At 40.0% G+C, this 10,835-nt stretch overlaps 1 protein-coding gene across 1 annotated transcript; it reads right to left on the bottom strand.

Annotated features, from left to right (window-relative positions):
- Positions 1-446: 446 nt before the first annotated feature.
- Positions 447-10,594, bottom strand: zcchc10 (zinc finger, CCHC domain containing 10). The gene is made up of 4 exons (XM_085363969.1): positions 10,545-10,594; positions 2,777-2,938; positions 2,587-2,628; positions 447-690 (listed from the first exon to the last, which is right to left on the bottom strand). The coding sequence occupies exons 1-4, from the start codon at positions 10,583-10,585 to the stop codon at positions 447-449; spliced, it is 489 nt and encodes a 162-aa protein (XP_085220095.1). The 5' UTR covers positions 10,586-10,594.
- Positions 10,595-10,835: the final 241 nt, after the last annotated feature.

Raw genomic sequence — 10,835 nt, 5'->3', positions numbered from 1 at the left:
GCAACAAGAGTTTTGTGTGCGTAACTAATTTTATTCAGACTAAAACAACTGTTATATAATCTTTTATTGTTGTATCATGTCTTTTCAGTTCTAGATATGCTGCTGTTTTATAAAGATTTTGAACTGTACAGATTAAGTTTCACTAAAAATATACTAAAGTACAAAATCACAAGATTTCATTTGATTAATCACATTCGTTGCTTTGGATATTTAAAGTTTGTATCCTTAGTAGACCTAAAAATTGAAGAAAATATCCCACTAGTAGAAGTAACACTGGAATTGCCTTATTTCTCTCTTTTGTGACATCGTGTCTCCTCTCCTTAGTCCATATCCACTCAGTTGTTGTTGTTGTTTTTTTTAATAAGGAGGAAAAAAAAAAAAAAAAAAAAAAAAAAAAATCAGGAAAAGAAAAATAACAACAAGAAATCCTGCTGATTCCACAATGTTTATTTCTTCTTTTTCTTCTTCTTAGGAGGTCCTTGATCCGAATCGCTGCTACTTCCTGAGTCTGAGCTGTCTGAGGACGAAGATGAGGAGGACGAAGAAGAGGATGAGGAGGAGGAAGAGCTGTCATCGTCGCTGTCACTGCTGCTGTCATCTGAAGAGGAGCTGGAGGAATCGCTGCTGTCTGACGATGAGTCACTGGAGGAGCCGCCTGAGCCGCTGCTGCTGTCGCTCGAGTCTTTAGCCCTGAGAACAAGTGGAGGAAAATCTGAATATCCAACGCTGAACACCAGAGGTTTGGTTATTAAGGTCTCAGGCTGTACCTGTTACAGTCCCTAAGGTGCATCTCACTTGCTGTAATACTCTGTTTACAAACACTGGAACTCAGAGGACACAACGTCAACTACAAGTGCTGATTTTGCATACCTGGAACATTACCTGCACACCAATTTGTTTTCTCACACGCGAATTCTAGGAAAATGTGGGCTGGGACATTATCCAGAGTTGCCCTTTCACACGTGTCGCGTGATGAGATAATACATGCAAGCTGCATTTTTTCCACGATGGGGAAATTGGTGCAGCTGGGTGTCACGCAGACTTCGCGGCTACACACGTGACAACGATTTTACGGTTTTCCTTTTGGATGCTGAACAGACCAGAACAGTCGCACGATGAGCTCTCTGATAATAAGGCCTTTATCTGCCTCTTTTATGAGCAGGGAGTGACAGTGTTATAATTCTCAACAGCTACTTTCATATATCCCTGTTATGTCTGGTACTGATGGGATTTGATGGCATTCTCCCCTCCGACCCTCAAACAAACAAGCAAGACTAAGAAAGTCACAACACTTGGGACAGCAGAACTTTGAGAGGTTTTTCAAGTCGACTCTGGCTTAAAATGCATTCAAGTGACACTTTTTTTTTTTTTTTTTAAACCACACACATTCTTATAATGCTTTTACACCCATTGAATAATTGCTGTGTCAGGCACCCTTACCACCAGGGGACAAACTCTTGAGTCAATCTTCAGTTAAATAGACCCAAACGGGCGCTCTTACTGCTCTCAAAAAGAAGAAGGTTAATTTATTTGGGAAAGATAAAGAGTCCTCAGCTGAAAGGAGTGCTGTGGCTGTTTTATGGCTGTCGCAGTAAGAAACGCAAAGGTGTCAAGGAGGAAAAGACAAAAAAAAAACCCAACAAAACAAAAAACAACAGGTTTTGGTGTAACTGCTTCAGTTTCACAGTCCTGTTTTTGCACATGCTGGGAGAACAAAACAGAGACATTGTGACTTGTTATTAGTAACAACTGTGCTTTTGCTGTGATCACAGCTCAGACTACAACAATGGTGTTTCTAACACATCGCTGTGATGAGACCAGAATCTACCATTAAAAAAATTAAATAAAAGTTTTAATGCATTTTCAACGGATAAACAAAGTGTTTAAGATTACCACAGATGACATTTAGAACAGTTAGGTTGATGGATTAGACATTATGGCTATGAGACAAAACACTGCAATCTTTAAGAGATTTGAAAAGGTTGCAAATGTAGTGATGTGCAGTCACCAAGAGCTTCCACAAGAGGGAGCTGTTTAGGGACGTTTCACTCACTTAAAACAGACTGGTTTTAATTAAAGCTTCAAAACAGGGAAGCAGCTCCGAAACACATACTCAGGGATGCCAGCACCTTCCTGGAATCCCTCGCTGAGCAAATTTTCCCCCGGAAATTAATCAGTCTAAAACTTGTTGAATTGCAAAACCGTAATCTAACCATTCTTCTCTGCTATGAATGTTACCCAGTATCATTTTGTGTAATAAGTTATTTTTTTAGGAATGTAATACATGAACTGTGCAACTCCACAGGCCAGTGTTGGAAAGCAGGACTTATTCTTGTAACGTAAGTCCAACCTCAACTCCGATGTCCATGAATGTGAGCCTGCAAGGCCCATTGGCATATTCTTAAAGCTCGCAAAGATGCACTGAAATCACGTTCCACTACTTTGCTACACAATTTATTCACAGACATCATGGAGGTACCAAAAAAAAAAAAAAGAATAAAATAAATAATAATTGTGCAACCCTACTTTATAGCAGGTCTGATAACTACATCATATCAGTTGTGACAGTTGGTCCACCTTACTTACTTCTTTTTCACTTTCTTCTCACTGGAGCCTTCTGTGCCTGGTCTGTAGAGACCAATATTTAAAACAAAAAAAAGATTTTTAATGAACATCATTAGTGATTAGAAAAAAGAAAATCTGATGCACAAATATCTATATTAACACAGAGGTATTGTTGTACATAAAATTGCTTAATCTGATCAAGACACCTTACCCAGCTATGCTGAGGGGTTTGTTTTCATTTTCCTTGAGTTTCTTTTTCAGCTCAGTCGTTCTTGATGGCCTGTGCACATATTTCCTCTTCCCGGTGCATTCGTAGGTCCAGTGTCCCATCTCCAAACACTTCTGGCAGCGCACATGTTGTTTGTTTGCCTCCCTGTATGTAACAACAAAGGCTAATATGAATGTAAATAGACATGGCTGCGGGTACACCTCTTTGCTGTCACATACAGTTGTGGTAAGAAGTTTACATCCACTCATCGTAGGTGTCAATGTCATGGTAAGTTTGGACTTTCAATTACTTTCTTGGATTCTTTTTTCCCCCCACAAAGTGTCAAATGTATGCATACATACTTAAATATATACATACACTCCCTTAAATATAGGGATGGGTACTGGTATCCGGTGCCATTATGGCACGGTTCTGACATAAACGGTAGTAACCAGACCGAAAAGCAGCGCACATTTCGGTGCTTTTTTTTCCTGAGATGTCATACACTTTGGATTATAGCCAATCATTTTACCTTTCCAAGGATAGTAGGCGGGCCCATGTACGTACGTTCTTTTATAGCAGAGCTACAGATTACAAATGCCCAAGGCGAAGCGGTCAAAGTCTGGCTGTACTTCACAGCAAAAGACGCAAACTCAGCAGCCTGCAGCAAGTGCTTTAAGGTGATACTGTGCAAAGGAGGCAACTCCTCGAATCTGAGACGACCCCTCCTAACTACAGTTTTATCAGTGAGGTCAGGGCGAGCAGGAGAGGAGGAGGGGTTGCTGTCTTATTTAATGAATCATTTCAATGTAAGCAGCTATCTCCTGGAAGTTTTCAGTCTTTTGAATATGTGGCTTTACAGCTGAAGGCCCCATCCAAAGTTGTGTTTCTTAATGTTTACAGGCCTCCCAAATACTGCACAGACTTTTTTAATGACCTCAGTGAACTGCTGTCTGTGATCTGTGTTGATTTTGACTGTGTAATTATTGCTGGGGATTTTAACATTCATGTGGACAACCCTCAGGACAAAGGGACTAAAGACCTGAGTAACACTCTGGGCAACTTTGGGCTGACTCAGCATGTAACAGAGGCCACACATAATAGAGGACACACTCTTGACCTACTGATCTCCAAAGGCCTGAGCATTTCAAAGGTTACTGTGTCTGATGTGGGCCTGTCTGATCATTACTGTGTTTTCTTTGAAAGTAAAATCTCAGCCCACACAAATATATCAACAACAGTGATCACAAAACGGTGTATAACTGAACACAGTAGTGCAATTTTTAACCAGGTCTTCCCATTAACACCTGACCTGCCCAGAGGGTCAGTCAATGAGCTCGTCAATAGCTTCAATGCTAACATGTTAAATGTAATGGACACTATTGCTCCCATTAAGGTGAAGGTTATCTCTGGAAGGAAAAAGTCTCCATGGAGAAACTCCACACTGGTGAAAAATGAAAAAAGAGAGTGTAGGAAAGCTGAGCGCAGATGGAGAAAAACAAACCTCCAGGTTCATTATGACATTTATAAAGAGAAACTTCACAATTATAATTTACAACTGAGGAATGCAAGGAGGTCCTACTTCTCTGACATCATCACTAAAAACAGCCATAATGCTCGGGTCTTATTTTCTACAGTTGACAGGCTAACAAACCCTCCTGTGTCAGTGGCAGCTGAACTTCATTCGACCATGGCCTGCAATGACTTTGCCAAATTCTTCACTGAAAGAATCCAAAAAATTAGACAAGCAATTGGTACATCAACAGCAGATCCAGGATATGTACTGTGTCCACCAAAAAACTGTTTAAACACCATGAAACAGTTTCAACCTATTAACAGCAAAGACCTGGAGGACATCTTAGGTCAACTGAACTCCTCCTCCTGCTGTTTAGATGTCCTGCCAACAAGTTTTTTCAAAAAGGTCTCAAAGACTTTAGAGTCAGACCTGTTACAGATCGTCAACTTTTCTTTATTATCAGGTGTGTTTCCAGAATCACTAAAAACTGCTGTAATCAAATCTATACTGAAAAAGGACAATCTTGACAAGACACAAATGAACAACTACAGGCCGATCTCAAATCTCCCGTTTTTAAGTAAGATCATTGAAAAAGCAGTTTCTCAACAGCTCAGTTACTTCTTAAAACAGAATAATTGCTACGATGCCTTCCAGTCAGGTTTTAGACAGAACCACAGCACTGAAACCGCTCTGACCAAAGTGTTTAATGACATATGTCTGAATACAGACAGTGGAAAAATGTCAGTCCTAGTTTTACTGGATCTCAGTGCAGCATTTGATACAGTTGACCACAACATATTACTCAAACGACTGGAGAACTGGACAGGTCTTTCAGGAACTGTACTAAACTGGTTCAAAACATATGTAGAAAACAGGAAATACTTTGTATCAATAGGTAACTTCACATCTGAGCAGACAAGTATCACATGTGGAGTTCCCCAAGGTTCCATCTTGGGACCCCTTCTGTTTAACATCTACATGCTCCCACTGGCACAGATTATAAACAACAACAAAATAAACTATCACAGCTATGCAGATGACACACAAATATATATCACAATGTCACCAGGAGACCGAGGCCCTGTACAGGCTCTTGGTAAATGCATTGAGGAAATCAATGACTGGTTGTGCCACAATTTTCTCCAGCTAAACAAAAACAAAACTGAGGTAATAGTCTTTGGCACCAAAGAAAAACGATTACAGGTCACCAGAGAACTTCAATCTATACATCTAAAAACCACAAACCAGGCGAGAAATTTGGGTGTAGTGATGGATGCAGACCTAAACTTAGAAAAACACATTAAGACAATAACAAAGTCAGCTTACTATCACCTCAAGAATATTTCAAGGATAAAAGATCTGATGTCTCAACAGGACCTGGAAAAACTAGTCCATGCATTCATCTTTAGTAGGCTTGATTACTGTAACAGCATCTTTACAGGTCTACCTAAAAAAAATCAGTCAGACAACTACAGCTCATTCAGAACTCTGCTGCTCGAGTCCTCACTAAGACCAAAAAAGTGGACCACATCAGTCCAGCTCTGAGGTCCTTACACTGGCTGCCTGTCCGTCAGAGGATAGACTTTAAAGTTCTGATGCTGGCCTATAAAGCTCTGAATGGTTTAGGACCAAAATACATCAATGACCTCCTGACCCAGTATGAACCATCCAGATCCCTCAGGTCATCTGGATCCGGTCTTTTATCAGTTCCCAGAGTCAGAACCAGACACGGAGAAGCTGCATTCAGCTTTTATGCTCCTTATATCTGGAACAAACTCCCAGAAAGCCTCAGATCAGCTGAAACACTCAGTTTATTTAAATCCAGGTTGAAGACTCACCTGTTCTCAGCTGCATTTGAATAAAGCACCAAATCCACACTTTAAGCTTAAATTTCAAAACTTACATTTAACTACTGATTTTATCTACTGTTCTGATTTTATCTGTTTTGATTTTATATACTGTTGTTTGTTTGTTTGTTTGTTAATTAGTTAGTTTATTTGCTTGTTTTAATCAATTTTAAATCATGCTTTTTATTTGTTCTTGTTTCTAATGTCTCTGTAAAGCACTTTGAATCACCTTGTTGTTGAATTGTGCTATACAAATAAACTTGCCTTGCCTTGCCTTGATGAAACACCTGGCGACGCATAGCGTTTTTGTTTTTTTTAACCTGGAGTTAGCAACATCTCCCAAGAACCCAAAGGGGAGACTCCTGGCCCCTAGCCCTGCCAGTGTAGCAGAAATGACGATGGCAGCATCAGCAGTTCTTCTCTGGGCGAGTAGCTTAATGTTGTTCGTGTGTAATTTACGTTAAGTACGCTAACAACGTTATTATATTAATGCATGCAAGGTGAACTAGCAAACACCGTCGTAGTTACAAGGTTTTTGGACAAAGTTTGTGTTAGGGCTGCTCAATTAATCGAATTTTAATCACGATTACGATCTGGGCTTTCAACGATCATTAAAAATGACTGAGCCGATTATTAGCCCCTCCCTCATGCTTTACTCTCGCGCTGCTCCATGTGGCAAATCAAGCGTACTGCTCTGCATTTCGAACACGCGTCACAACAATTAAGAGGACCCGAGGGAAGCTCGGAAAGCTAAGCAGAAGTTATTTGGAGAGGAGTGGACTGCCGTTGGTTGAAAAGAGAGGTAAAAAAAAAAAACTTAAGTGGTGTGGAAACATTATGGCTTCGCGGAGTCAGACGTGGATCAAGTAGACACAGTGTGTAAACTTTGCTATGGTGTCGTAACTGCACCACAGAGCAACACTGCAAAGTTCACATTTTTCATTTATTTCTTATATTGCAAACATTTGCACTGTTATCAGTATTTGCACACTATTTTATATTATTTTTTAAAGTCATTATTCAATACATTGTTATTGTTAACCCTTTAAAGCCGGTCAGAGCAGCATGCTCGTTTTGTGTAACTATTTTTAAATCCCTGTAGAACCTGAACGCTAAGCTAGCACAATAAATTTTTTTCCATATGAAACCAGAGGAGTTGTACGTACTTCTTATGCCATCAGCTTGTCCTCGGTCACGGTTTCCTTCCACATATAGCTTTGCAAAAATAGCATAAAAAGAGCTTGCAGGAACAAAAACATAATATTCCAGAAACACGCTTTGCCGATCCGATCATGAACTTCCCACATTGAACAAGACGTCAACGCGAACTATCGCAAGTGACGTTTTTGCGGAAAATGTAGTTTTTTACTTGTAGGCCTTAGAACTCGAATTGCACTGCTGGAAATAGTTTATTTTGATGCACATGCACATTCTTTGCAAATTTGCATCATAGGATTGTTTTTTTGTTTTTCCTGCAGTATATAAAAATTGCTGTATCTCCAAAAATAAAACTATGAAGACACTCAAAATAAATTTCCTGTTGTTGTAAACTATTTTTTGCAACTTTTTTGTATTTAAAGTTTTGAGGGATAAACCTCTTAAATTTCTCCAAGTAGAAATATATGTAAAAACAAAAACGATTTTCAATTTTTTTGTAGTTTATTGCACTTTTTTGCAATTAATGTAGTTACTATGGACTTAATGCATACACATTTTTAAAATATGGGCTATAACAGTTGTATTGATGTATAGCAACTTGAAATGCTCCCACAAATGGCACTACAGCATGTAAAAAAATAATATAAGCTCTGGCGGACGAAATAAATATCGTCAAATAATCGTGATCTCAATTTCAGTGAAAATAATCGTGATTATCATTTTTGCCATAATCGAGCAGCCCTAGTTTGTGTTCTCCATTCTTTAATCACCGGTTCGAGCACCGTTTAAGCACAGGCACCGTTTCAAAAGTACCGATTTGGCACCAGTATTGGATAAAATCTAAACGATACCTATCCCTACTTAAATATTTTAAAAAGTGGCATTGAAGGTTTCACAGTGTCTTTTAACATGAAAGGCCAAGGCCTATTAACTTCTCATTAGTGATCATGACTGACTGCAAGTGGTAGTTTCTCTTTGCCAGCATAAAAAGGATTTGGCTTACAGCACTCACTAGATTGAACTGTTAAAGCCCAAGGAACTTACTGAAGATCTACAGTAAAAAGGAGAATTCCAGTTTTACACAAACTGGGAAGTTGTATTGGAGGAATTTTATTCAAATGTGTCACCCAGGAACAACTGCGGAACCGCCAGCGCTTGATCCCGATGATGAACTGGAAACTGTTGGAACATCAGCATCACTGTCCACAGTGAAGCTAGTTTTACATTGACATAGACTGAGAGGGTCAAGGGCTGATCAAGCGAGAAGCCCCTGCTCCAAAATCAACACTTTCAAACTCAACTGAAATATGCTGCATCCCACATGGACAAGTGAAATGCCTTCTTGAGAAAGGTTTTATGGTCTAACGAGACAAAAAATTGGTGCTATTTGGCCACAACCACAAGATGTATGTTTGGAGGAGTGAAGGTGAGGCTTTTAAACCTAAGAATAAGCATGGTGGTGGTAGCATCCTGCTCTCTGGCTGTTTTGGTGCAAGTGCTACCTGTACATTGCACAAAGGGGATGGAATAATGAAAGAGGAGGACTACTTCCAAATTCTTCAACTTCCCCTCAAATCAAGAACTAAACATTTGGAAGTTGGACACAATTAGATGTTCCAAGTGGACAATGATCCTGAGCAAACATCAAAGCTGTTTTTTTTGTTTGTTTTTCTTTTTAAGATTTGGGGGGGGGGGGGGGGGGGGGCAAACTTCTGGAAATACCTTCCCAAGGCCCTGACCACAACCCTATTGAAAATTAAAAACCAGGTTAGCGCTAAGAAACCAACCAATTTAAATAAACTCTTACAAGTCTGCCAAGTAAAGTGCTCAAATATCCAGCCAAAAATCTGACAGTAGTTTATTGATGGCTGCCAAATGTCTGGTTGAGGTGCAACTTGCTAAAGGACATTTAACCAAATATTAGTGGAGGTGTATGCAGTATTTAAGCCTGTATATATACACTTTTGCTGCTATGTGGATTAGAGAAAATCCAAAATAAATTGAAACTTGTTCTTGCCTTCTTTTAACATCACTGGATGCAGGGTGGCTGTAGCTCAGGTGGCAGAGCAGGTCAGCCACTAATCAGAAGGTCGGTGGTTCGATCCCAGGCTGCCTCCTGACTGCATGCCAAATATCCTTGGGCAAGATACTAACCCCGTGTTTGCCTACTGGTGGTGGTCAGAGGGCCCGGTGGCGCCTGTGTCCGGCGGTGGCGCCTGTGTCCGGCAGCCTCGCCTCTGTCAGTGCGCCCCAGGACAGCTGTGGCTACAATGTAGCTTGCCATCGCCAGTGTGTGTGAATGGGTGAATGACTGAATGTAGTGTGAAGCGCTTTGGGGTCCTTAGGGACTAGAAAAGCGCTATACAAATGCAGGCCATTTTACCATTTTTTTTTTTTACCATCATTAAAGATGTACACTGTACAGTAATCCCACCCTAGAGAAAGAACAGATCAAATAAATCATTAAAAGCCCAAAATTACCATGACCCCTTTGGACCACAACTGTAAATGTTAATAAACAAAAGTACAGCTTTGTAGTTGCTGAAGAAGTTGGAAGTTTTAACTTCATTAGTGCTTTAAAGGTGCTTTTTCTACAGTGAGTAAATATGCAGCGTATATGAAGATGGGCCGACCTCTTATTTCTATACGAATTCAAATGCTCATTAAAGAAAAACAGTAATGAAAAGGAGCACCACCCTGCAGTTCTCCTTGCTCAAGAAGAGATGAAATCATTTTCACGTATCAGAATAAGTTCAGGTGCAAACTTGAGACCAGTGATAAATGGCTGGAAAAAATAAATAAATAAAAATAAATAAATAAAAAAAAAAAAAAACGAGCACCAGCGGGACATTGCTGTGTTGCCTGTGTTACAATTCAATGCAAAAATATTTTCAACATTTCCTCACAGACACTAAAATACGGCAAAAATCCGCCTGACTTTTATAAACAAGTGAGCGCAGAAACGTGACAGACACCCGACATTTTATTTGTCGTTCTTGAAACAGATAGTGTGACAAAAGTGGCATTCACGGCGTCAACCAGCCTTGAACAGACACCCTCTACAAGAATAAATAAGCTAATAATGATGTGGAGCACAGAGAGGCGCGCTGGAGCTGCGTTCACTGTTCACCGGCCCCTGAGTCTGACACGGAGCTCGAGCAGCTGAACCTCGCTGCTGTTCAACAGCCTGTAGTACTCACGAATATACAAAACCCACAGCGCTACAGTCAATTAACAATATTATACTCACGCTTGCCTCCTGGCTATTAATCTATGCATGGGAGTCGCCATGTTGCAGGTTACTTTTTCTTCTTTGTTGGCGTTAAATAAGCGCGTATTTCCGGCCCAATCAACTCCGTTATCGCCTCCTATGGGTAAGGAAGGTCTACTGCATGTATTTGTAATCATTAACATTTAATTCACAGCAGCCCTGACGTTTTGTGTGTGTTTTTTTAAATAATACTATGCAAAAGTCTTGAGCAACTCCTCATTTTTCTTGATATTTTGCTTATAAGGAACAGGATATTATTCTAAGTGTTCT

The sequence above is a fragment of the Diplotaxodon limnothrissa genome, linkage group LG10, assembly GCF_057381915.1.
Source record: "Diplotaxodon limnothrissa isolate DT_005_m linkage group LG10, D_limnothrissa_male_GT1.1, whole genome shotgun sequence".
NCBI classification, from domain to species: domain Eukaryota; kingdom Metazoa; phylum Chordata; class Actinopteri; order Cichliformes; family Cichlidae; genus Diplotaxodon; species Diplotaxodon limnothrissa.
This window is presented reverse-complemented; position numbering and strand designations above follow the sequence as displayed.

Bases quoted from the DNA above. Each gene is read 5' to 3' on its own strand.
- zcchc10 (XM_085363969.1), bottom strand. From the start codon at position 10,585: ATGGCGACTCCCATGCATAGATTAATAGCCAGGAGGCAAGC. The intron at 2,629-2,776 runs GTAAGGTGTCTT...TGGTCTCTACAG, and splicing joins AAACCCCTCAGCATAGCTGG to ACCAGGCACAGAAGGCTCCA. The intron at 691-2,586 runs GTAAGTAAGGTG...ACTTGTTCTCAG, and splicing joins GAGAAGAAAGTGAAAAAGAA to GGCTAAAGACTCGAGCGACA.